Below are 26,825 nucleotides of genomic sequence, written 5' to 3'. Positions count from 1 at the left end.
ACATTAATATTATTTTACAAAATAAACATATGGTCGCACATAGTTAATGCTATAGCAGTTAACCGCGTGTGATCAATATATAGGTATCATAATATATCTATCAAGATTGTGTTTGTATGGGAAAGGACGCAGCACTGCACCACAGTAATGTGAAATAATCAGTCATGTGACTAACATTGTTTTGAAAAACGTGCTCGTTCTCCTCTGTACGTCCCGTCAGCTGTTGTCCGCGCGCAGTTTCACTTTAGCGAACACGACATGCTAATAAAGCCAAAAGTTGAGGGAGTTGTAGACGTTTCAAAAGCAGCCTGTCACATGATTACAAAGCGTTTATAAGTAGTGAGTTGAGACTGCAGACCAACTTGGACTGATGTACCAATGTGTGTGCTTTTTTTTTCCATGCAACTTTAATGGGAGTGACTTATGACTTCTTATCAACATCTCCACACTATGTGACGTTACCCCTCCTGTCACTAAATAGTCTGCACCCGGTTTGCACAAGGACAACGCGGGGACAGGGACCAGGCTCAGCCGCTGCTCACCGGACTTAGACCCTGAACAATGTCCGCAGGTCGTTGTGTGCTGAAACGCCTGTAACAGCAGCAGCAGCCTCGCGGCGTGCTCTCTGCAGCTCTCCTCGGCGGAAAGCGATCGATGGATTTCCAAAAACTGTGCACTTTTGAAACTTTTAAGCAGGTCTGGAGTCACTACGGTCATGGGGACAACTTCGAAGACGTGATCGAGCGGGAGTTCACACGGATTAAAGGTAATGATTGTGTGCAGTCATGAGTAGTAGTGACCATGAGGTAGGGAGAGGATAGCCGTCAGCTGATCGCTTACATGGCTGCTCTTTCATTGTAAACAGGAATAACATATCTGGATCATGCAGCAGCTACTCTGTACCCTGAGTCCCTCCTCAGGGACTACTTCCAGGACATTTCAAGGAATGTGTACGGTGGGAGAAAGCACATAAAAATCAAGTGTTATGAATACTTTTTTTTTTTTTAAATCAGTCATATAATTCAAAGCATTTAGCTATTGTTATGTGTCCCAATAGGAAACCCTCACAGCTATAACCCCAGCAGCAGACTGACGCATGACACCGTGGAGAGGGTCAGATACAGGTAACGTCTATTCACGCCCTCAGAAGCCTTTTTAATGGGCCCGTGTGACTCCTTTGAATGGCACTTTGCTGGATCAAATGAGTGAAAAACAGCACATTTTCTTACAGGGTATTGCAGCATTTCAACACTATCCCTGAGGAGTACTCTGTGATTTTCACTTCTGGATGTACAGCCGCTCTCAAATTAGTGGCTGAGAGCTTTCCCTGGAGGCCACAGACCGAGAGCGAGGCGGGGAGTCACTTCTGCTACCTCACTGACAGCCATACCTCTGTAGTTGGTATAAGAGGACTGACATCTGCCCGGGGAGTAGTTGCCCTGCCTGTCTCCCCGCAGGAAGTGGAAAACAAGGCAAAGGATGAGGCTCAAGGTGAAGATGCTATTTGCCAGACACCGCACCTCTTCTGCTACCCAGCACAGAGCAACTTCTCTGGGAGGAAGTATCCCCTCAGCCATGTGAAAGGCATCCAGGCGAGACGCCTCTACCCAGCATGCAACCACCGAGGCCGCTGGTTTGTGCTGCTAGATGCAGCCTCTCATGTCAGCTGTTCCCCTCTAAACCTACAGGACTGCCCTGCTGATTTTATTCCCATCTCTTTCTACAAGATGTTTGGCTTCCCTACAGGTCTAGGGGCCCTTCTTGTCCGTAACGACGCTGCAGGCATACTAAAAAAGACTTACTTTGGAGGAGGCACAGCGGCAGCTTACCTTTCTGGAGAAGATTATTATGTGCATGCGGCAAACATTTCTGACAGGTGAAGCACCATACAGGCCTGCCGAATCCCAGATATTCTCTGAAAGCTCACAGTTGTTCCATAGCTCCTGCATCTTTACTCTAAAATGTAATGTTTTCTTTCTGCCTTCTACAGATTTGAAGATGGAACTGTCTCTTTCCTGGACATCATTGCTGTGAATCACAGTTTTGAAGCTCTTAACAAGATCACAGGTGCTGCAGCAGCGCATGTTGATGCGTAGGAACACATTCTAACACTAATTTAATAGCAGAATCATGGTGCATGCGCAAGTCATTCCTAATGTTTATCTGCTTCGTGTTAGCATCAACAGCATCCTTGTCTTCATTCCTTTTTGCCTTCAGGAGGTATGCACAACATCCAGCAGCACACGTTTGGCTTGGCACGCTACACTTACATGCTGCTGTCAAGTCTTTGCCATGGCAACAGGCGACCGGTGGCTCAGATATACACTGAAGGCCAGTTTGAGAGTCCAAGCACACAGGGCGCAATCTTAAACTTCAACCTCATGGATTCTCATGGACAGATAATTGGGTATTCTCAGGTGCAGTCAGTAAATGGGATTTATTTCTATTTCACAGCAGTTTAATTATTGCATGTTTATGTGTAGGCGGTGCTGGTGAATATTAAAACAATTCCTCTTTTGCCCTCAGGTGGACAGAATGGCCAGTCTGTACAATATTCATGTGCGCACGGGTTGCTTCTGTAACACCGGGGCCTGTCAGTCCTTCCTTGGGATCACCAGTCAGCAGATGAAGAGAAACCTGCAGGCAAGAGATCAAGGAAAAGGAAAAATGCCACAGTCTGTTCAGGGCCAGTGTAGGTAGAATGAACCTCTGTCTTTTCCTCTTCAAGGCCGGCCACGTCTGCGGAGACAACATCGACCTGGTGGATGGCCAGCCGACCGGATCTGTTCGCGTGTCCTTTGGCTACATGTCAACATTTGAAGACTGTCAAAAGTTTCTGAACTTTGTTGCTGAGTGCTTCGTGGAGAAACCAGTCACCGTGGACCAAGTGAGGCTAGAGAAGCTAAAAACAGCCACAGCAGCGTCCCATGGCTTAAATGAAGATCCTCCAATCAAAATCACTAATGGAGATATATGTAAAGATGAGAAGGAGAAGCCTACAGAAGCCGTACTGAGGGAATTCAGACCCAGAGTGTCAAACAACCAGAAGAAGGCTTATACTCTGACCAACATCTACATATATCCCATCAAATCATGTGGAGCGCATGAGGTTTGACCCAAACATTTCTTTCTTTCACTTATTTCTGCCTGTGTCTCTCGTAGTCCGTTCCCTCTCTCTGTCCCGATTTGATCCTGTGCTGTTCTTCATGCAGGTCCACCACTGGCCAGTGGGACAGCAGGGTTTACTGTATGACAGAGGCTGGATGGTGGTGAATGGGAACGGCGTGTGCCTGAGTCAGAAGAGAGCGCCGCGCTTGTGCCTCATTCGCCCACAAGTCCACCTGCCTTCAAACAAATTGCTCCTGCAGGCATCAGGTCAGACAGTCTGTCAGCAGCTCACTGAAAATACACTCACACACACAGGCACACACAGGCACACACACACACACACACACACACACACACACACACACACACACACACACACACATTGTTTAACCAAAAGAAATTTCAATCAGTTGGCTTTTCTTCTGTGATTTCCTTTTGTTAGAGGATGTATGTTTTTTTCCCATTGCCCTGCAGGGATGGATACCATTTCGGTTCCCTTGGAAAACAACACTCAAATGCACACCAGCTATGAAGTGTGTCAGAGTAAAGTTTGTGGTGACAGGTGAGCTGGCAATGTTAAAACATCTGAAAGCAGCAGCTGAAGGAAATAGCGTGACACATATCATTTTTTTTCCATATTTTTTGCTCATATCAATGCATTCTCCCACTCCATTGTTCTTGATGCTGCCTTTCTACCGTGGAGGGCAATATAAGGCTTCCTGCTCTCCATTTCATATGAAATTCCTGTTATTTATTATTTTTAATGAAAAAACAAACAATGTGCAGGAGATAATATTAATCCTCCTCAGATACCTGCGCGACGAGTCACAAGTTAAAAAAAGCTGTTCATCCAGTGATTCTTGGATTATGTGTCTCACCAAATAGCAAGCTGCATCAAACTCTGTAGATTTCCCTCAGGGCCTCCACAATGTAATCCTCCACCTTCCCCCAGGGTGGAGACTGTCGACTGTGGGGATGAGGCTGCATCATGGCTTTCAGACTTCCTTGGACAGCCATGCCGCCTGATCAGACAAAGTCCTGATTTTACCCGAGAAATGAAGAGGCCCAGCGGAGGTACCTATATAAGCATTTCACCTGTCGTGCGTGCCTTTCGTTTGTTTACCCTGGATTTATCTGTCATACTATACACGAGCAATGCAAGCTCATATTTCCTGCTGATAATGCAGTGCCTGGTTGTTGTGGCTGTGACCTTGCATTTCTTTCTGCTGGTCATTCCCAGCTGAGTGCGCCTGTACCGCAGGTAGGTTGAAAGATTGTGAGTAAGTCAAATAGCTTTCAAAAAATAGAAGTTACATTTCAAACATAGGATCTCCTGAACACCACTTGTTGTGATGAAGAATTCAGTAAAACTAGGTGAGCAGAGAAGATGAAACAGTCAGTCAGTTAGTCAGCTTGAGCTGAGAGACTACACATATTTAACAGAAAGCCTGTGTTTGGACTGCGATGAGGAATTTGGGAGACATGAGTGGAGGATCTAATGAAAAGATACTATTGAGTTGCATTGTGGGAAGTGTAGGCTCCAGTGTTTTTGGAGCTTGACTCAAACTAGGGATTAAAAGTACCAAAGCATCTTGACATTTAGTCCCTGGTAGTCTGTGAATCAAGCTTCAAAAATGTTGGATCCTACCTTTCCGATGATGCAAACGATACATTTGATCGTGCCTGACGGGAACACAACCATATCTTCTGCCATTTGTAATACAGACTTTCCACCAAACATTTGCAGTTTCCAAACCCAAGCTGAGCTTACCCTGATAAAATCATCATGGTTATTCTCTCAGCCTTTAGAACGTTTCCTCCACAGCCTCAGAAGACATTATCGAACTATTTTCACAGGCTGGGTAGCACGCCTCATCACAAGTACACTGACCCTTGTGTAAAATCGGTTTTGGTATAATGCTGCAGTTTTATGGCATTATTGAATTCACAGGTGTTTTTGCATCATCATCTTAGTTTCTCAGGTCTTTCATTCACCGTGTTAACTGTATTTGATCTATAAAGAGTTTCTAAATTGAATCTCTGAAATAATTACACTATATCAATATTTGACTAAACATTCTCATTATAAGATCCGTTTTGTAGCTGTTATGCAGCTTTTGATGGTATCGTTCAGCAGATGGAGTGTGCCCAGTTGTCATTGAATTGTAGATGTTCAAATTTACATTTTCAGTGCATTTCAAGGACTTCTTGGTTGAGATTGATAGTTGAGACTTATATCGCTGCATAAAATTACATACACAGTGATACAAGGTTTTCTCCATAGCCATAGCCTGTTTCGTGTCATTTGCATTGTGAGTGCACATTTTGATCAAATTGATCAAACAAATTGACTAAAGTCACACATTTTCCACCTTCTGCATTCCAGAAGTACGTCAAACCGCTCAAAGCAAAGATCAGAATGTTTTCCTCAAATCAAATAAATCGAATAAATCACTGGGGTAATATAAAGTCTTTCCCTTCTAGCTGCCACCCCCACATCCCTCTCCCTGGTGAATGAAGCTCAGTATCTCATGATCAACCGTGCCAGTGCAGAGCTCATTCAGAAACTAATGAGCAGCAGGTTTGAACACACGAGAGCATAAACACATGCGTTATTCAAAACACACAACGCTCCGGTGAAAAACATCAGGATGCCTAGATGCCTGTACATTTACATTACAATAGATGAATTACGTAGCGTGGCAAAATAACATGCAATTTCCACATTCCCTTTCTCAGGCAGGACGATTCCGAGGGCGATCAGCTCCTTGACACACAGAATGTCATTAGCCGCTTCCGAGCCAATTTAGTCATCGCTGGAGTAGAACCGTTTGAGGAGGATAATTGGTCACACTTGATTATTGGCAACACTCGATTCATGGTGAGCTGACACTTTGAGATAAATGATGAAATCTTCAAATGCATTGAGAGCGCACTTCTCAAAAATGAATGTGCTCCCTGTGTGATTAACCCAAAGGTCGCAGGTCAGTGTGGAAGGTGCCAGATGGTTGGAGTAAACCAGGACACTGGGACCAAAACAAAAGAGCCGCTAATGTCTCTGTCGGCCTACCGCGCTGGGAAGGTCAGTCGAAAGCAATTACTGCTTGTTCGTGTAGATACTATGTGTGTGTAGTGGCAGTGGTGGGTGGGGGAAGTCCGTTTGCATGAAAGATAATTCACTATGCCTGTTATTCTGTACACTTTTAGGTGACTTTTGGTGTGTACCTGACCCATCAGCTACCAGAGGTGTCCACAGCAAGTGTCCTGTCAGCTGGTTCGCTCATACAACCAGAGCCACACACTTCTTGAAGTAGTCATCTGTAACATCCTCTCTATTTATTTTTGGTGACACATTTTTGGTGACACCTTTTTTGTCTTGTCATTGCTGCACTGCACAACCCAAAGATCACCTGTCAGACACTGTGGGGGGGGGGTCTATAGATGCCACTCTGTTTGTGTGTGTAGCCCGGGTGGCTTTTGTCCTCTGAAGTGTCCTTTGCATACCAAAGCATTCAGATTTTATTCTGTCCAAGTCTGCTTTGATGAGACGTGAATGAGATTGTTTGGAGTTTTTTCCCTCAAAGGTTATGTTCTTAAAATGTGTGCAATAAAGTAGATGTGAAGTATCCTACAAAATTTTAATTTGAATGTATTACTGTTATTCGAGCCAAAACATGTCAGGGTAGATGCAATAATCACTGTTCATGTTTACATCCCCGACACTTCTTCCTCTGTTTATTCCCATGGAGGATTATATTGCTATTTATTCCAAACACACCACCACTGTTTCTGCTGCCACAAATCTAAAACATATTGCGCCCTGTAATGGAAAAACCTGCCAGACACTCAATGCTCTGTATGTGCCCCCAACGGGCTGCAGACATGAACATTAGAGTTCACGTAGAAAAAAGGTCTAATTTGATGTAAAGAGGATGGAAACTTGTATTTCCTGACAGACAATAAGGCTTCACCAGAGCAACATGCTTGCACTTAGAGTACATGTGTGCTCAACTGATCTGTCAAGGTCTTGCAATATCCTGTATATTGCTCACATATAGTGTACTAATAGAAAGATGTGGCTGCTGTGTGCCCAAGGATTTGCACTGATTGTAGCATGTTTGTCAGTGTGTGCCCACATGTCAAATGTGTGTAGAAATTCTATGTATAATGCATGCACAAACTGAATCTGATGAGAAGAGGGATTCCAAACGAAAGCTGAAGCATATATATATATGGATGACAAGTTAAAGAAAGTGCGTACATAATGTGTTCTAATAAGGTGTTGGGATACCATGAGCCTGCAGAAGCTTTGGTGCTCCTTGGGATTGATTCTCCAAGTTGCTAGAACTGGAGGGATGGACACCATTCTTCCCTCATTCATTCCCTCATATGGTATTTTTACAGGCCGTAGGATATGATTCATGATCACTTTCATGCTCATTAAACCCGATAGTGACTCATTTACTCTGATTTTTCCTGTAAGACAGTATGTCACCCATCTCCTTTAATATGTTACCCATCTCTCTATGGTGTGCAGACTCACTGGGACAGCAGTCTGTGCATACTGACTGACTGTTGCTGAGAAATTTCTGTTTTTAATCAATGATGACTTACTTTCTAACGTGTGTGTGTTTCATTTATTTACTTTCTTTTTGCTATGGAAATAACTAATTTGTATCATGGTTGGCTCCTGGAGAAGCAGAGAGTATAACAGTACCACAACTGAGGCATACACTCTATGTTTCCATTTGTAATTTTATGGTAGAGTCTCTTTCTGTCTGTCCTCTCCATCCACATTTCTGTCCTCCCCAAGCCCCTCTTTGCCTTTTTTCCTTCTGTCAACCCAGTGTCCTCAGACTTTCCCTCCTTTCCTTATCATCTGACTGCGCCACCCATCCACACACCTCTTCCCACAGCTATGCATTCACCAGAGCTTCTCCACCTGCATCTCATTCCCTAATCAGTCATACTCATGTACTAGTTCACTTCCTTTGTTCCATGACAGATTGTTATGTTACCATGTGCTTCATGTCTTGGCTCTACAGCCTCTGTACTTGTATTGTGTTTATCAGTTTCCCTGTGACCTGTATCTGGAACCTGTTTCAGCCTGCCTAACTTGTGTGTTTTACCTTTTGCCGATTTATTGGACTTTGGATTTTGGCTGGCTCCATCTTGGATTTGTTTGATGGTGTTGGAGTGCTTTCTGGTTTTGACCCTTGGCCTCCTCACTCACTCTGTATGCCTCCCTCAGTTTTTATAATTAAATCACTGAACTGCACTAAATCTGCCTCATTTCTGTGCATTTTGATCCTCCCTCTGCATATCTGTTCCCTTGCTTGGTCAAGAGTCATGACAGTTATGTTATTTGTGTAATTAAACACCTATTTTAGTTGTAATGCAAGAGTCTGAATTTTGTGTCGCAGAATTTTCAGCGCTGCAGCAGTACAAAAATGCGTTAGAATTTGGGGATAATGGCAGGAAATAAAGCCTGGTTTACAGCATGCAATACACTGCGTGCTCTGTTTAAGGTGGCTTCTTGGCCACCATGTATAGTGCTCTGTACTGTAGAGCGTTTGAAGCAGTGCTACCTTAACAACGCCAAGTACTTCCCCCCTCCGCGCGATTATAGTGTACTTCGAACAAACTATTTTTTAGCCACTACCCAAGTTTTAGGGAAAGTGCCTGACGGGGCCAGGCGTTGGAACACATATATAAAGATATATTTTCCATTTTATTTTTCTTAAATCATACTGACGTTACATGATGAGGAACAGGGTCGTTAAACCGGGTAGTTCATCCTCCGCAGCCACTCAAGAGAAGAGGACTGGCAAAGTCCAAAGGAAACAGGCAGCACCGTGAGTTAGCGAGCTAGCTTAACCTTACCCTCTAATTAACATTATTAGCTTTCTTGTGGGCATGCATAGTTATTACTGGTGATTTGAAAGTGGTGGTGAGGTTGTAATGAAAGTGATCTCTGAAGGGTGCAGTTAGTTTCTGCGTTTGCTGCCATATTTTCCACTAACTTCCTAATCAGTAGTCATAGTGATTAAAATCCCCCAGGCTGAAGTTTGTAAGTTAACTTAGCATGTAGTGACAGTTACCAGGTGACCCCCTCCTGTGACTGGACTTGAACTGGCTTATGATTTAGTTTACATAGGCTATTTTTCTGTTGCAGGAAGATAATATATAGTAAGCAAGAGTTTGAACCACATAGCAATAGCAGGATGAAATAGTGACCCTCAGTGTGTATAAAACAAAATACATTAAACAGCTCAGATCCTAGAATATCCCTCCTGGGCTTTGCAGTAAACATCTGAAAGGATGCATTCAAAAATTTTTTTTAATAAATATAAAAAATGTAGGACATGTGTATTACTCAGGTAAACCACACAAGTGGAAAGGACACTAATGTCCACAGAACTCTCCGCTGTAATTAATATGAACCTCTGTAATCGAAGACTGGAAATGTTCAGAAAAAATGGAAATATCTCTGAACTTTTGTCAAACTTGTGAACCGCTATCTTGATATTCAAATTTTTAATTGTAATATTAGAGGATGACAGTTAATCAGTAAATTACTGCACACTAAGAAAGCATTTTGTTGAAAATGACCCACTGTGGGGTCAATAGAACACCAATGCAACACTGGATTAATATGACCCAGTACCAGTGGGTAGAAAACCATAAGGTTGTTTTGATCCAGTAACCCATCAGTAAAGAAAACTAACACCAAAACTGAATTAAATCACCCCATTGGTACTGGGCCAAGGTAAGCCAGTATTGTGCCTGTGCTATATTAACCCCATGTTGTGTAAATTTTTAACTCAGCAGCCACTCCTGTGGAGTGGATGCCCAGTAAAAGAAAGGTTGCCTTACATCACACTGCAGTTGTGCCTTCATTAAAAATCTGCTGTGAGCTTTTTGGTATCTTCTGGAAAAGATTTGGAAATGAATGGTACAGTAAAACTCTGGACAGACGAGGCGACAGTTTGATGGCTGCTGGAATGAATGCCCTCCTATACATTTCCCTCGAGCAGTGTGGAGAAATCTGTCTTTGACTAAAAGGGCTCTTCTGGATGATTAGAGTGTTAATGGGGTGGTGGGATGTATTGTCCATTAATTGGCAATACTCCGAAAAGCATCCTCTTTTCTGCTGTTGCCTCTAGTGAGTAAAGACTGTCTTCAGTGACAGCCTGTCTGTTTGATTAGATTCAGTTCTTCTCTCCCGTATTAATGTTTCCATATTAATGCTGCAATCACAGAATGGTAGGACATGTGCAGAGCAGCTCTGTATGTGCCAATGAGCCTGAGTGTACGTCTGTTGTGCCAGTTTCACTGAGATGTTTTGTTTTTTTTTTCTTCATTTGCCTACATGAAGGTGCAGGTGGTTCTTTTTGCACCACTCAACAAAATCATCCATCACATCCTCCTCCACCCTCCCCTCATGCACCAATAGAGGTGTTCAGTACATCTGTGAACAGATCTTTACTAACAAACGTGCACATGGAAGTGACTGTAGTGAATCACCATTGTCACTGACTGAATCAGTAGCTTTTAGCAGTGGAGCTCCCCTCACTGGTGACTGAGAGCACCGTTGTCAGCTCAGCTGTGATTTGCATGACGTTACTTCCTTGTAAAAAGACAGTGGAAGCCACAGAAACAGTCATAATCTAATAACTGTCATAAATTGTAGGCTGCTGAGCTGTAAACCTGATGCGCAGTCCTTGTAGTGGCTAGTTTTGTACTTAAATGAATGTAACAGCTTGGACTAACACTACCGAGATGAAGACTATGCCTGCTTGCCCATATTAGTGGTGACGTGCTCACTTGCTGATGTACAGTCTGAAGCGCGTTTGAATAGTGATGTGACTGCTTCGCTTGGGAAAAAAGTGTACAAACTACATAGTCAGTGACCCACATTTGCTGAGTCATCCAAAACCCTCTGCAGCTGAAAAGGAGCTGAGTTGCAGCTGAAATCAGATTTAAAGTGGTGGCGATCTTGGCTTTGAAGAGGGGATTTAAAATTGCCAATAATCAATAATAGCTATTGTTAATTGAACAGATGGTGATGTATAGTGCTTGTAACACTGCTCATCAGTCAATTGCAGTCTGTTTGGCTTTGTTATAACAATGAGAACAAATATTTGAGCTCCTTGGAGACCACGTGGAGACTTATCGGGGGCTCCAACAGGGTCATCTCACTTTACTGACATCACATATGTACGATAACAGTTAGATGGTCAGGAGTCACATTGATTTAATCTCTCTCTCTGTCTGTTCTCAGGCCCCGAAGCTGGCTGAAAAGAGGCTTTTTGGCCTGCTTTGTTATCTTCCTTTTGGTGCCTTTCTTGCTCAGAGAACTCCCGGAATTAATCCAGCATTTTGTTTACACTTACAGACGTAAGTGAATTTCCTCTCTGCCTCTTGGAAGTACTGTAAATCCTCAAGTTGCACATGAAAAGGGCCCACCTCTCTTCTTTTCCTGTCTGTAGTCAGCGTGCCGTTCTTTGTCGACCTCAGCCGACCTGCTGATTTCTCCCTTAATCACACCATCAACATGTACTTGACATCAGAGGAAGGAATCTCCCTTGGCGTATGGTGAGTACAACCCAAGTACAACTTACCGCATGGATACAAAATGGCTAAGACTTTTTTAATGATCCAATCATCAGCTGTGTCTCTAAGAGTATGTATTATTTTGAACTGTTCAAGGCACACTGTCCCTGACAGTCGGGGGATGGAGGCACAGGGCAAGGACTTGGCGTGGTACCAGAAAAGTTTAAGCGATGGTAGTCCAGTTTTCATATATTTTCATGGGAACACAGGCACAAGGTATGATAAATGATTCATTTGTATTATTGTTGGCTCCTGAAGAAGCAGAGAGTAAAATGCCACACAGCTAGACATATTTGTTTTTTGGAAAATACCAATTTATTGGCACATGTGTTGTTTGTGAATCATTCCAACAGGGCAGCCCCTCATCGGGTGGGAGTGGCAAAAGTGAGTGATCACCAGCTGAAACATATTAATCTTTTGGAGATCTGATATGAAAGTCTCAATAGCCATTCTGATGACGAATAAGTGTTATGTGTCAACAGGTATTGAGTGCACTTGGTTACCACGTGCTGGTGCCTGACTACAGAGGTTGGTGCAAATGAAGATTTATGACTCTTCGTTTAAACATATTTTCCATCTCTGTGCTTCTTTGCCCCTCGTATTGATTGTAATACACAACCCTCTCACATTGATTTAGTATCATTTGCAGCCATATGATTGCTGTTGTGCTTGATGAGTTATTTGTTTTAAGGCAGTCAAAGGACAGCGGTTCAACTTTAGGTCAGTATCTAGTGCAGGTTTTCCTCTGGGTGGCTGCCACCTGGTGGCAGTGAAAAACAGCTCTGCGGTCTGTCAGAGAGCAATAGTTGATGTAAGAAACTCTGACAGGGTTTGGAGATTCCACTGGGGAGCCGACTGAAGCTGGTCTGACCACTGATGCCACCTACTTGTACAATTGGGTCAAAGCACGCAGTGGAAAGAGTCTGGTCGTCATCTGGGGGCACTCTCTTGGGACTGGGTCAGTAGGAAGACTCCCAATACAGCATTTTACTCACTTTAAAATCACTGTTGTACTAACAATTTTGGATGTGCATTGCATACCCCTCTTTTTTTGAAATATTATAAAACTTTTAAATAATCACCTGCAAAATTGACACTTTTACTATTCATATCTAATTGATACGGTACAGCAGCAACCTATAGCAATTAGCATGAGCAGTGATGGCTGCAATGGCTGAACAGATGAAGAGGAGAGCTGCACACACAGCAAGTATCAACGGAAATCACTACACACAACGAAAAAAGACTGAAGAACCAAAGAGTTCACTAAAATAATTATGTCACCCAATTGCTACAAACTGCAGTCAGATCTCACCGTAGTCAATACAATTATGTCTAGCAATAAGATACAAATTCAAGGTAAAGTAGGAAAGAATACATTTTTAGAAAATGCTCATGAGAGAAATAGTAGAAACTGAGTGTAAGCAGCTATTTGAATAGTAGTTATGAGCTACTTCTCATTTTTCTGCTTGCATAGTAAATTATTTAATTGACCTTTACACCAAACAAATCTGACTCTGTCATCAATGAAATACATGTAACATCCATGACAGCATTGATTGAAATGAGCCCACAGCTACAACAAACCTGCTGCAGTCAGGAATAGTTGAAGAGGAACTACATGTGCGCGTGTAAACATGTTGTTCTTCATATCTCTGTGCAGAGTGTCCACGAACACTGCAGTAAAACTGATTGAGCAAGGTAGGTTTTGCTACCAGTAAATGTAGACAAATAGGAAGAAGTAGTCTCAATATGGTGATTATCATTTCTTCTTCTTTTCAGGAGTGGTTTTTGATGGTGTGATCCTGGAGGGTGCATTCAATACTGCTCGACAGAAGATACCCGGTAATCCTTTTTCTTGGGTAAGTTACCACTTTTGATGTTTGGTTTGTTAATTTCTTCTTCTTGCTTGCTTTTCTTCTTTGCTACATCATGCATAACCTCTCAGTGTTTTATTTTTCTTCTGTTTAAAGTATTACTGGAAAATTCCAGGTTATGGGTACTTCTTCCGAGAGCCATGGGCAGACAACAAGATAGTCTTTCCGACAGAAGAGAAGTAAGTCAACACGAAACAGTCAAATATTCTGAATAACCAAACAATCAGTAATATTGTTATTACCGTTAAAATGCAATGAATTAACATGTGTTCTCCTTATTCTGCAGCCTGAAGAAAATGAAAAGCCCAATCCTTTTCCTTCACTCAGAGGACGATCACTTGGTTCCCATTGAGATTGCTCAGCAGGTATGACTGGCTCTGAAAGCTACACTGTAAACTGAGGTGGTATTTTCCTTGCAGCTAAAAGTGATTAAGCGTCCTCTCTAGGATAACTTTTTGTTTTCGTTAGACTGAACTTTCTTTGCTTTCTTCTCCCAGATGCACGAGATAGCAGCGAGTGCCCAGAATGCAGAGCGAGTCCAGCTGGTGTCATTTGACGGTTCTCTGGGGTATCTGCACAATGGTTTATATAGAGACGCCCATCTGCCTGACATCATAAAGTGAGAAAACATTTCACTGATAATGCTACAAGTGATTGATTTTGGCTCTACAAATCTGTGTCTGTTAAATGATCTGCTTTATTTCTACAACATGTATGTCTCACCGTGTCTCCTCTGCAGGACATGGGTGCAGTCCTTGTAATGTTGGCAAGACGACTGAAGCAGAAAAACCGGGCCAGACTTGCACTTGCAGAGCACTTATTTCATTTGATCACACGCTACATTCATATGGTTTGTCATAATGGCTGCATAAATGTTGCATAAAATGTGTTTTACTTTAAATATCTGATTGTTATGACTGAAATGTTGGGTCGAAACATTAATTTTGAGAATGAATGCGGAAATTGTTGGTAAACTTGTGTGTGTGGTTAATTTATTGTGATTTATGAGAACTAGAAATAGCATTCCTACTGGAAATGCAATTTAGATGAGCTATTGTTGCTGAAGGTGCCCTCTCCTGGGCATTGTTGAATGGTGATAATGCCCATCTATAGTACTGGATAATGATTTTGGTAATCCAAAGCTTAAAATGTCTAGGTGTCTGTGACATTTTAGAATAATACAAGGAGGACGGCTGGGACATGTCTGTTCAGCGTCTTTGCATGTGATTTTAGAAAAAAAAAACAAAACTTGATTTCTGAAATTCTGAGTTCTTTCATTTTAACCACAGAACTCGCAGTGCATTCAGGTGCAGTTTAAAGAATGTCAGTTCAAATGTCATTGCAGTTTAATTACAATAAATTTTGCCTTTGTCAACCAGCAGTGCATTGCTGTGTCTGTCTTGCACTTTTTGTTACAAGAAAACACACCTCAGTCTCATTTGGGAAAACTCTTGAGAAGATATCCACCTTGCAGAATTCCTGTAACACCACTTCAGCCTCTATACAGTAATCGACCTGTTAATCTAAAAACATCATAATAGTAAAACACTGACAGGGACATTTTTTCTGCATAATGAGTACTTTTACTTTTGAGACTTACTGCACATTCATAGTATACTTTTATTTGAGTGAGATGTTGAATACAGAAGTTTTAATTATAGTGGAGTATTTTCATAGGGTGACATTGCTACTTCTGCTTAAGGATCTGAATAACTCTTCCACTGCTGATTGAAGGACAAATAAAACTGGAGTACCTTTGAACTATAGCTCTAGATGGGGCATTGTCTAAAAGCCAAGTGGCTCCTTTTATTATGCATGGTTGTCGTGGTTCTGATAAGAGAAGTACAACTAACTTCACAAATTACTTACTAACTGAATCCGTCATAGGTTTCTAGCCAAGGGAGGAATATATATCTTACATTCTCAATAATCTGTCTATAAATTGGACTCATAAATGTAAATTTATCCTTAGTGTCGTCACAGAAGCATGAAAATAAATAGTCCCATCAGACAAAATGAGAGGTTAATGTCGTTGTGAATGTGTTAAACTGCATTCCAATACTTAAAAAAAGAGATCTTGTTCAGACAACTTTGAGGCCATTAGGAGGCCTCATCACACAGTGAACAGACCTGTTTGTTGTGCTCAGGAATCATGTTTCATGCACCAGCTCTGTCAAAGGTGAGGCGAAGCTCCAGTCTTGGCATTCGGATGACGTGGCTGAAGGTTGCGGACGAGGCGCCGACAGAGTTTCTTTATTCACCGTTTGATCCATCGTTTTCCACAGTGACTGGAGGCTGTGAGCCATGTGATGCAGTTCAGCCAATCCAATGTGCGTGCGATGGGCGTCCGTGAAGCGCTTACGCCATATGCGTACGAGAGCATCCCTAAAATTGCCTCTGTCATACAACCAGGAAGAAGGTGGGATAGCCCTTCCAAGCTAACATCCCCAATCTTTCTGTATACTTTCTGCGAAAATAATGGGATCTTCCAGGTGGAAAGTGGCAGCGGCGGCCTTTCTCGTTATAGTGGGCTCTTTATTACCTGTCGACGCAGATGAACACGAACACACGGTAAGACAGCGTTTTGAGAGGCCGATTGAAAGGGGGGAGCCTTGAAAATAATGGACGTTTGTGCTCTGTGTAACCTGCTAACTGTAGCTGCGACGGCTAGCTGCATATAGAAAGGCAGAATTACAGACACGACGGAGTGCATGGCTCGGGCCCTTGCGTTATTTATCGATACGTGGGGAGCCATTAAACAGAGAGGCATTCAACTGGGTAGCTAACTTGTCACCACTTATCGGCCTAAGTGCTTACGGCTAACGTTTGCATGCTAGCTTGTTAGCACGTCTTCCACACTGCTCTTCACAAGCTTCCCTTGAGCACCGGCGGAAACTGCGATCAAGTTAGGCTAGTTAGCGTTAGTTAGTTGTTCATCAGAATTTAAAATGCTAGCATGTTGGACGTGTAAAGCTTTACGTCCGTGGTAATTAATACAAGCACGATTTCCTCGGAGTGGTAACTACGATGGCTGTTTTATCAGGAAACGTTACATTATGCTGAAACACCGGTTTAACGCCGGGGCCTCTCGATATTCCTGCTCCCAGACGCCTTATTAACAAGTTGTTCACTAGTTAATAAGGTCTATTACATTGTCTTCTTCACAGAATCCCCCTTTTTTATGCGCGTTTGTGGAAACGGGTTTAGCATGGAAGTTAACTTTATGTAAGCAGACATAGCTAACATGCCACTTTTCATAGAGTTACACTGGCGCAGCGATAAGTGTGTTACAGTTTTGTGTTTGCATTAATTTGAATGCAGTAGCGTTTTTTACCAATCCGTGTCAGGGCAAGTGTGGTGATTACCTTACATTAATCAAGTCTAACTGTATCTATCATGAATGTGAGGGTGAACATGTATTGAAATGTATTTAAACGTCGTTTTCTTGTAGAATAACAAATGCCCCCGAATGAACCCAGCAGGGGCAGCAGAGTTGTCAGAGCATTCAGGGACTTTTCAATAAGAGTCCATGTTTCTCCTTTGCAGTACACAGATAAGGAGGAGGTAGTTTTATGGATGAACACAGTGGGGCCTTACCACAACCGACAGGAGACATACAAGTACTTCTCTTTGCCCTTCTGTGCGGGCTCCAAGAAGACCATCAGCCATTACCATGAAACTCTCGGAGAGGCCCTGCAGGGAGTGGAGCTTGAATTTAGTGGCCTGGACATAAAGTTCAAAGGTACTCTACTGTCACACCGACTCTCACCTGTTGAGCACATATGATCTGATGAGAGCATTGAAGTGATAAATTGTCTCTGAATCTCTGGGTCTGTTCTTTCCCACGCACCGTTTTCCTGTATCTAACAGAAATAATGTGGTGTTTGTGATCCCTGTAGACGAAGTCATGCAGACAACATATTGTGAAATTGACCTGGACAAAGCCAAACGGGATGCCTTTGTCTATGCCATAAAGAATCACTACTGGTACCAAATGTACATAGATGACCTGCCCATCTGGGGTAAGTGACGCTTTTATATCCTTAAAAAACAAAACGAAACAAAACATGGTTTCTAGGCTAGAAAGACAATACATGTCTGGCACTGTTTGACACTGGCTTCTTGTGTGTCAGTGTGGTTGTCTTCACATTGGAGAAGTCAAACCAGTTTTAATATTTATCATTCATCCTTAGCCAAACTACGACGGGTGTAACAACACACATAACTATATATATCTCAGATGGCTTACTTTAAGGAGCTCAAGTCAGTACGTGTGCTGAATCAAACAATCCAGCACGTTTTTTTGTTGAGTCTGTTGAACGGTTCAGTACTCTGGTTGATTAGCTGTCATCTTCAGGTTCAGTCACCTGAAATCTAAGTTAATGTGTTATTGTGATGCACATTGTATATATTTAACACCTTCTGCCTGACTACCTTACTGACTAATCACACCCCTACAACTTCCAGTACTGCTGAAAAAAAAGGGAATTTTGACAGCAAACCTAACTGTGAAGTTCTCCATTGTTGTTCTGTGCTGAGACATCAGTCATCACAAACTTCTTAAGGTAGTCGCTCCATCGGCCTGATCACTTGCATACGTGGTCATAGTTTGCATGATGGTGGCACTCCGACAGTTGTTCAAACATCACTGTGTTGGCTAATGTTGTAGATGGTGGGTGGGGCACTTGCATTTACTCAGTTCTCCTTGTTGTACTTTCATGCCTGAATCACAATAAATAGATGTAGACTTTGACCCCATGTCCGGTTTGCCAGCGTGGTAAATGAACCAGAGCACTTACCATGTCTGTTTGTTACCCAGAGTAATGTAAAGCTTTCATAGTAGTATACAACTAGACCTGTTACCAACGCTATTATCACAAGCGGTGTGATACTCACTAAAGAGACAAACACATATGTAGAACTTTATGGAAAACTCTCATTGTTGAAACTTTTTTGTGTCCTCACATCTGCTACGATATGTCTTGCCTCAAGGGAATAACATTAAATTTCGATATGAACATTAACATTTAACATAATGTTAATGTTTGTCACGTAGCCATGCAGTGGAGAAGCAGGAGGATAAATATGCAGACCCAGAATAACAGGCAGACAGCTGGGAGATTCAGAGTGACTGTTTTCCATCAAACTGACTTGCACAGAGTAAGAGTTTGTTACGGTGGCCAGCTGGGGCAAACTTAGATAACAGCTGAAGCCTAAAGACTGAAAGTAATAGATGAATACAGATGACACTGTTACATAGTTAACAAGCAGGGTAGCAAGTGACCTTTATTTGGCATTTACACTCCCTGATTATTAATGTTATATGACCGAAGGCCTCGTGTTTACACCTGTCCGTTTGACCACTTCTGTAAGGACCAGATCCATAATTCAATGTATGTTGATTTCTTCTAAAGGCATTGTTGGCGAGGCGGATGAAAATGGAGAAGATCATTATCTGTGGACGTACAAGAAACTGGAGATCGGCTTCAATGGCAACAGAATTGTTGATGTAAATCTGACCAGTGAAGGCAAAGTCAGACTCGTGCCAAACACAAGAATCGCAATGTCTTACTCTGTGAGTACTGAATGACCCACTCAGCGCTCCTTTTTATATGCTCATTTTATGTGTCCTGTAATCTGATGTGGCTCTGCTCTTGTAAACATGTTTATATTTAAGAATGTAAATGAACCTTTCCTATCACAGGTTAAGTGGAAGAAGTCAGATGTGAAGTTTGAAGACAGATTCGACAAGTACCTTGATCCATCCTTCTTTCAGCACAGGGTGAGTTGGATTATATGTTTGGCTTTCAGAGATTTGCGGTTCACCATGCAAGCCGGGAGTGCAAGTGGCTTCTTGTAAAAGCACAGATGCGCGTTACCTCTCAGAGCTGCGAGTTGAGCCTTGTGCCTTGCTAGGCACGGTGTAGTTAACCAACTTGGCAACTTCTGACTGACTCGTGAACTCTTCCCGCCATTGTGGAAGGAATCCATTTGGGTTCCTTCTAAAAGAAAGATTGGCTCATTCAACAGTCTGAATTTTGAAATCCACCAGCTACCACAGCCAGTGGGTGAAAAAGTTTGTTTCCTGCCCTGACTTGTACGGTGAGGCTGAGCCCACTGAGAGCAGGGATTTGCAAATGATTATTTGTGTGACTTCAATACCTTGAACTATCTTGAGTAATTCATCCAGCAGGTTTTGACCGAAAAACATTTTCACAGCACTACATGGCTCATTTTGATTTATTGAGGTTTTTGATATTTAAGTCTGTTTTGATGTCATAAGCTTTGTAACATGGTTACTTCTTAGAACACGTGTTGATTTACTGTTTCTTCGTTTAGATCCACTGGTTCTCCATCTTCAACTCCTTCATGATGGTCATTTTCTTGGTGGGTCTGGTGTCCATGATTCTGATGAGAACACTAAGAAAGGATTACGCCAGATACAGCAAAGAAGAGGAAATGGATGACATGGTACGTTTTTATGGACTCAGCAGTTTGCTCTGAAGCATGCAGTTATTTGCTGAATGTAAGCATAAATCTATTGGTATCGCCATTAGTGTTACTGATGGCTAGGTTTTGTCTTTCATAGACTTTTTTCCTGTTCACTTTTTGTTTGGACTTGTATCCTATGCACATGTCACGTAGACTTCCTGATCTGTGAGAACGTCTCATTGTGTCTCTCCTGTGTCATCAGGACAGAGACCTGGGAGATGAATACGGGTGGAAGCAGGTACATGGTGACGTGTTTCGGCCATCGAGCCATCCACTGATCTTCTCCTCGCTCATCGGCTCCGGCTGCCAGATCTTTTCCGTCTCCCTCATTGTCATCATTGTTGCTATGGTTGAGGATCTGTACACAGAGTGAGTAATTGGAAGATAATCGCATTGTTGTATCTTATTGTTGTGATTGTGGGGTTGTGGCCAGATACCAGGTTCCATTTTAAATCCAGCTCAGAGCAAGTGAAAAGGCTGGATTTGTTGAGTTCAAGTCTAATTAATCTTATATCAAATACTTTATCTCCTCCTATTGATATATTGCCTAAGAGCAATGTTCAATTGTTTTTGTTAAAAACAAACAGTCTAAGTGAAAAGCTTGATTTTTCCAAACCTGAAAGGAAAAATGCTGTCGAAACCCAAACTCATGTCATTATCTGGGTAAAAAAATGTTACAAATTTTGTTAAGGAGTATTATTTTCATGCAAATGGTGAACACCGCAGAATGAATGGGTCGTCAGAGGAAGGTAATGCTTTTATAAAGGTCTCAAGTGACTGTTTCCTAACGTGAATGTGTGTGTGAGAAGTCATCTGAATGTGCTTTTCATTGGTAAAATTCAAGCCCTCTGTAGCTTAAAAATGTATGATTCTATGTGAGTGTAGGAAAACACTATAAATAGGGGAATAAAGCCCACAAACTGGGCTCCACTTGTATCATTTCTCTCTGCAGGAGAGGATCCATGCTGAGCACAGCCATCTTTGTGTATGCTGCCACCTCCCCTGTCAATGGCTACTTCGGGGGAAGCTTGTATGCAAAACAAGGAGGTAATAAAAAAAAAATGCCCATGCTTCACATTCTCTCCTTGCTGGGTATGCACCATTGGCTTGATATTTCCTCTGAAAAGCTGTTGGAAGTTCCTCACATTATGCTTTTTGTTTGTCGGAACAATACAGGCAGAAGATGGATTAAGCAAATGTTCATTGGGGCCTTTATGATCCCAGCCATGGTATGCGGGACAGCCTTCTTCATCAACTTCATCGCTATCTACTACCATGCCTCCAGAGCCATCCCATTTGGCACCATGGTAGGTTTGACACAGCGGCAGCCTCCCTAGAAACCACAGAGTGATGAAGAGCATCCTCTGAGTCAGCTTCAGTTTATCTGTGTGGCTGTGCTCAGAGTAATCAGTCAGTGAGCGCAAAGGCAGCTGAAGTAATGAGAATCGTGCGGAAAGTATTCAGTCAAGTGTTTAAACTGCATCTCATACGGTGCGAGTGCTTGAAAATATATTTCTAAAAGGCAGGACAGAAAATGATCCTTTGCCTCGTCTGAAGAGCATTAAAAACAGATCACATCACAGAAAACACATCCCATGTGACAATGGCTCTGCAGTTTTTACATTCTGCTGACTTTATTTCTGCATTTAGTGCCAAAGTTTTCACACTGAGCGCTTCGCACAGAAACTCTTCAGTTTCTTAATTACAGACAGCTGTTTGGTGGCTTGAAACAACACACAAGAGTTGTTTTGTGTCCATCAGCACGACATGAGATAGTTGTGCCAAGTATCCGTCTTGTTTTGGGACATTTGTACCTCCAGATCAGGCGATGAGCATTAATTATGAAAATGTGGCAACCAAGAGATCCAGCACCTCTTAGAGCTATTTCAGTATTTTATTACAGGGACACAGTCAAAGGACAGCTGAGATAAATGATGGGGGATCTGGAAACACCCTGGACGTCAGCTGTAAAAGCAGCCCGCCCAATTCAATATTAATCATTTTTGTTTTTCCCGCAGGTCGCCGTCTGCTGTATCTGCTTCTTTGTCATTCTGCCCCTAAACCTCGTGGGGACAATTCTGGGGAGAAATCTGTCTGGACAGCCAAACTTTCCCTGCAGAGTGAATGCTGTGCCGCGACCGATCCCTGAGAAGAAATGGTAGGTGTGTCACAGACTGGGTGTCGCTGAGTTTGGGAAATGTTAGGAATTTGCCTCGGTGACGCTGGAGTAGAGCTGGAGACGGTTGTTATGTGTACAAATGCCAATCAAAACACGCTGTTGGTCACAGATACATACTGTGAAGTACAACCCAGTTTCCAAAGAGTTGGGACGCTGTGTGAAGCATAAATAGAAAGAGAATGCAATCATTTGCTGGCATCACGTCATGGTATGTTTATAAAAACCAATGAAGCTGATGAGGTAAAACATTCAATATATTGTCTTTGTGCTGTTTTCAGTCGAGCATAACTACACATCTAACCAACCAACATCTAAAATAGATTGCGTGTTGTTTTACCAACAATCCAAATGTATTCATTATTTCACAATGATATGAAACAGAACATCTTGGGGGATTTTTACAAGCTAGCATCCGGTGTGCATTCAAACATTGTGGCACAGGGTGTATTTATGGCTGCACAGGGAAGTGTAATGACTGACCAGTGGGTAGTGAGGAAGTTGTACTTAATGCATGAAATGAATCCCAAGTGTTGCAGGGCCTGTGCTCAAGTGTGCTCAAGACATCGAAAATGGTTGTGCTGTCTGCACAAACTCTTTGGGTAATGAAAAATAGCAAAGCAATAAACTGTGAGTGCATTAACATTTACAACTTTCTGCCAAGCGCTCTGGCCAGCTGCCAGCAGGAAATGGTAGAGGTGTCTTCAGGCTTCTGTCAGTCAGACTTTGCTTGAATTTCCAACTTGTTTCCCCCTTATCCCTTTTCCTTCTCATAACACAATAAGTCGTGCAACCTTTGCCCTGGAGGATCTGATGTGGACTCTTGACAGTATGCAGGCGTTTTCTCACGTTGAGTATTTGGGTCTCTCAGGTTCATGGAGCCGGCTGTCATCGTGTGTCTCGGGGGAATCCTTCCATTCGGGTCCATTTTCATTGAGATGTAAGTCGATGCTGCGACACTGAGGGGTTTGTGTGTGGTCACATGATCTTTGCAGCGGGTGATATGTCTTCTTTCCTGTTCTGCAGGTATTTCATCTTCACATCTTTCTGGGCCTACAAAATCTACTACGTGTACGGCTTCATGATGCTGGTCCTGGTCATCCTGTGCATTGTGACCGTGTGTGTCACCATCGTGTGTACGTACTTCCTGCTCAACGCTGAGGACTACAGATGGTGAGCACAGTTATGTTTTTGCCACAGCAACATTTGACTTTTTTGTGGTGGAATATAATGTCTTTCAACATGTTTGCCGTAAACCTCATGTTCATCTTCCTCAGTCTCCAACTGACTTTCTTCTCTTTTCTAGGCAATGGACAAGTTTCCTCTCCGCTGCATCCACTGCTGTTTATGTTTACATGTACTCCTTTTACTACTACTTCTTCAAAACTAAGTAAGTTTTACTCTTCATTTAACCACACACCCTGGTGAAATACAGTCCCTTTCTGAGAACTCCAATCCATTTCTTACGTGTGGTTTCATCCTGTTGTGTTTCAGGATGTACGGGCTGTTCCAGACATCCTTCTACTTTGGCTACATGGCTGTGTTCAGCACTGCCCTAGGAATCATGTGCGGTGAGTCGTTGTTCCATGTCGTTGTTTATATACTGCAGGACCGTCCTGAACTGAAGAGACTCACGACTGCCCACAGAATTCAGCTTTTCTAACATTTTAGAAACTACAGCAGCCACAACTTCATCTATCAGATATGTGGTGACAGAATGAATGGCAATTTTGGCAGTCGGCCAGTGTGACTAATTAGCTAAGAGGCAGAGCTCTTGAATATTTTGGTGCAGTTTCCAAAGGATTGGGCTCAGCGCAAAGGCGTTTTAGTATTATTATCCTAAACCTCGTATTTTTTTCTGTGAGCTTTGCTTCTGCAAGGTTTCCACATCAGCCTCGGTCGTAAGTGCCTTGTTTGGCTCTGTCGTTTGCGAGTAGGGTTGCGTTCGTTGAGATTTGATCATAAGTGTAAACAATGCTCATTCACAAAAATCTTGTCAGAGACAAAAAAGAAGCTTTTCACACCCCAGAGCTTCAAGTCATGCTGCCAGAAATCAGCAGACGGAAACATAACAAATGTAGCAGTGTCAGTAGTCGAAGGGAACCCAAAACAGAAAGTATTGATGCCACTGCACCATAGCACTGTGATGGAGATGAAGAGGGAATGCTTTGACATGAAGCTGGATGCTGAAGAAATGCCTCGCCAATCCAAAGCAGCCCACAACTTAGGTGGGAGGTGGTCAAAGGGAGGTGACAGTCATGGAGGTGGATGTGAGAAAATCGCACAGCAGGCGATGTTACATTGTTGATTGGGGCGTAGGACGCTCCCTTGGACAGGAACCTGCACCTTTGCACCTCTCGGCAAATTGGAAAAAACAAAACGATGATGAAGCGGTGTGCAGAATTTTAATGCAGCGTCAAGTTCATTCCCACGTGCTACTTAGGAACAAGTCTGTACGCACACGTAGTTCTTTCATGAAGTCCGGTGTTCTTTCAGGGCAGCCTGCTCATTTTGTCCACATCGGTTCTTCAGCTTTAAGTGCTGTTAAATGGACCTTTCCTGAGCCGCTGCGAGCCAAAGCCATCCTTCACCTTGAAGTGTAATAAGCAGCAGCTGGCACCTTGCACCTTAAAGCACCTTTGTGGAGCCATCTCTAATCTACGCTCGCTACTACATGGTGCCTTGTGGGTTTCTTGGATGTCTGACTGGTTATTTTGTGGATGTAGGATGTGCTTTTCCTTGCACACACCTTTTATTGGATACCTTACCATTTTGTCCTGTGATTGATTTACCTGAAAAGTTAGAGCAGAGCGTGCTACTAAAACTCACAGAACACATCCGTTTGTTCCAGGTGCTGTCGGATACATGGGAACAAGTGCCTTCGTGAGGAAGATCTACACAAATGTGAAAATTGACTAAGGAGCGAAGCAGCAACACAGGGATATTAGTGGATTTGCCTACGTGTATCCTGAAAGACGGCGGGCACAAGTCATTCGTTATTACTTTTCTTTCTTGCAAAGAGATTGTGAGAATCTCACTTCGTACAATGTAGTTTTTTTTTGTTTTTTTTTTCCATTTTCTGAATGAATTTCAGCGCCGCAACTCAAAGTGAACAAGAGCAAATCTGCGGAAGAGATATCAAACACACAAGGTTCTGTTTTTATCAGTTGCTTTCAAACAAACGTTGGGGCAAATGTTTAAGGCTGACATGGCTTCTCTTTTCCAACCCAGTCCCACCTGAGACCAGAGAACAGAAATGTTTATTGATGGAATAGTGTAGCTCTCTTCAGTGAAGAGGCCTAAGTGTATTGAAAGCCTTTGTTCTGTTGTGTCAGAATATTGGAGGGTTGGGTCTATGCCCGTGTTCTGACTTGATTTCTATTTTGTATTCTTGAAGTCACTCGAAATATCGTTACTGCACAGTCCACTAGTCTGTTCTGATTTACTTCCACCACAAAAACAAAAAAAAGACGATACAAAAGCTGTGGTCACTCCAGAATCATTCCCCCCATTTTGACGATTCTTAATTCCCCCTTTTGGTAGCAGTTCATCCAGTTAACGAGAGATTTTAGTCCTGCTGTAGTTTACTGTACAGACGAGAACAGAGGGACTGATCGATGGTTGAAGTACAGTAAGAACCGATTTTTAAATGGATGTTTGATGTGATCCCATTTCCCCGTTTAGCCGGGGTTTTCTTAATGTTTGGGTTTGAATGAAGTCTACTTGTAAAGATAATATATGGATTGGGGGGGAGTGTATATAACCTTAATAATGTACCTTTAGATGTAGATCCCAAATGTATTTTCGTTGTACAGATTTACTACAGGGTGTTTTTTTTTTTAAATGAATCATTCAGTTAAAAACAAAAAGAAGAGATTTTTTTTTGTTTGTTTCTTTGTTTGGTGCTTGGGATGGGGCTGGTGGCGCTGTTACATCTTGCCTGAAATTGCATGAAGTTTTCACCAAACCATCTGCTCATCAAATTCCACTTCAGTCAGCGCTGTCGGTTTGTTTGTTTGTTTGTTTTTTTTTTTGTTTTTTTTCCTCGATGACAGTAGGCCTGCTTATGGACACTCTTCTTGTTTGGATTTCATATATTATTTAAAGCTTTAAAAGGCTCTACATCTTCTGGTAAGCCATTTCCCTCATGTTCTTTCTGTTGCCTAACCTGAAACATCATTTGTGAATGTCAGAAGGAATGAGGCGGTTGCTTTGTTTCCGCAAACATACTGTACAAAGTGAAGTTTATGTCCACTTAAAACTAGATGTTTTCATAACCACACAGTCTGCGGAGTGTTTCAAATGCTTTTTTCCATTTTGTGTAAATACAGTATGTACCCAACTTGTATGAGAAGTGGCAATGCCTTTTTTTTTCTAATTTCCGGTTCTCCCCCACTGAAGTTGATTTTGGCACCTCATGTTGTGTACCAATGTCTGATTAGACATTTTGAACCTGCATATTAACTTGCTGTAAAAAGAGAAAATAAACATGTTTATGTACAGGGGTTATTAAGTGTGGTTTTGACTTTGAGGGTAAATGTTTTTCAACTAAATTA

At 42.4% G+C, this 26,825-nt stretch overlaps 3 protein-coding genes across 3 annotated transcripts; all 3 read left to right on the top strand.

Moving 5' to 3' along the window:
- Positions 1-241: 241 nt before the first annotated feature.
- Positions 242-8,386, top strand: mocos (molybdenum cofactor sulfurase). Its single transcript, XM_076743208.1, has 15 exons — positions 242-766; positions 866-955; positions 1,058-1,124; positions 1,232-1,876; positions 1,991-2,067; positions 2,218-2,417; positions 2,527-2,643; positions 2,729-3,109; positions 3,213-3,375; positions 3,583-3,670; positions 4,061-4,182; positions 5,593-5,689; positions 5,848-5,989; positions 6,086-6,190; positions 6,316-8,386. Exons 1-15 carry the CDS (start codon positions 655-657, stop codon positions 6,415-6,417), a joined length of 2,508 nt encoding a protein of 835 aa, XP_076599323.1. The 5' UTR covers positions 242-654; the 3' UTR covers positions 6,418-8,386.
- Positions 8,387-8,761: 375 nt separating this feature from the next.
- Positions 8,762-14,979, top strand: LOC143328192 (lysophosphatidylserine lipase ABHD12). Its single transcript, XM_076743206.1, has 13 exons — positions 8,762-8,963; positions 11,393-11,508; positions 11,601-11,706; positions 11,821-11,940; positions 12,078-12,108; positions 12,207-12,252; positions 12,553-12,682; positions 13,388-13,425; positions 13,507-13,586; positions 13,698-13,780; positions 13,888-13,966; positions 14,099-14,220; positions 14,341-14,979. Exons 1-13 carry the CDS (start codon positions 8,869-8,871, stop codon positions 14,360-14,362), a joined length of 1,068 nt encoding a protein of 355 aa, XP_076599321.1. The 5' UTR covers positions 8,762-8,868; the 3' UTR covers positions 14,363-14,979.
- A 1,012-nt stretch (positions 14,980-15,991) lies between these two features.
- tm9sf3 (transmembrane 9 superfamily member 3) lies at positions 15,992-26,776 on the top strand. Its single transcript, XM_076743283.1, has 15 exons — positions 15,992-16,172; positions 17,148-17,343; positions 17,501-17,623; positions 19,016-19,176; positions 19,306-19,383; positions 19,941-20,072; positions 20,296-20,462; positions 21,046-21,140; positions 21,270-21,400; positions 22,112-22,251; positions 23,141-23,209; positions 23,296-23,442; positions 23,576-23,659; positions 23,764-23,840; positions 25,121-26,776. Exons 1-15 carry the CDS (start codon positions 16,080-16,082, stop codon positions 25,186-25,188), a joined length of 1,761 nt encoding a protein of 586 aa, XP_076599398.1. The 5' UTR covers positions 15,992-16,079; the 3' UTR covers positions 25,189-26,776.
- The last annotated feature ends 49 nt before the right edge of the window (positions 26,777-26,825 follow it).

This window comes from Chaetodon auriga, chromosome 11 (genome assembly GCF_051107435.1).
Source record: "Chaetodon auriga isolate fChaAug3 chromosome 11, fChaAug3.hap1, whole genome shotgun sequence".
NCBI classification, from domain to species: Eukaryota; Metazoa; Chordata; class Actinopteri; order Chaetodontiformes; family Chaetodontidae; genus Chaetodon; species Chaetodon auriga.
The sequence above is the reverse complement of the archived record's forward strand: the minus strand, read 5'-3'. Positions and strand labels throughout refer to the sequence as shown.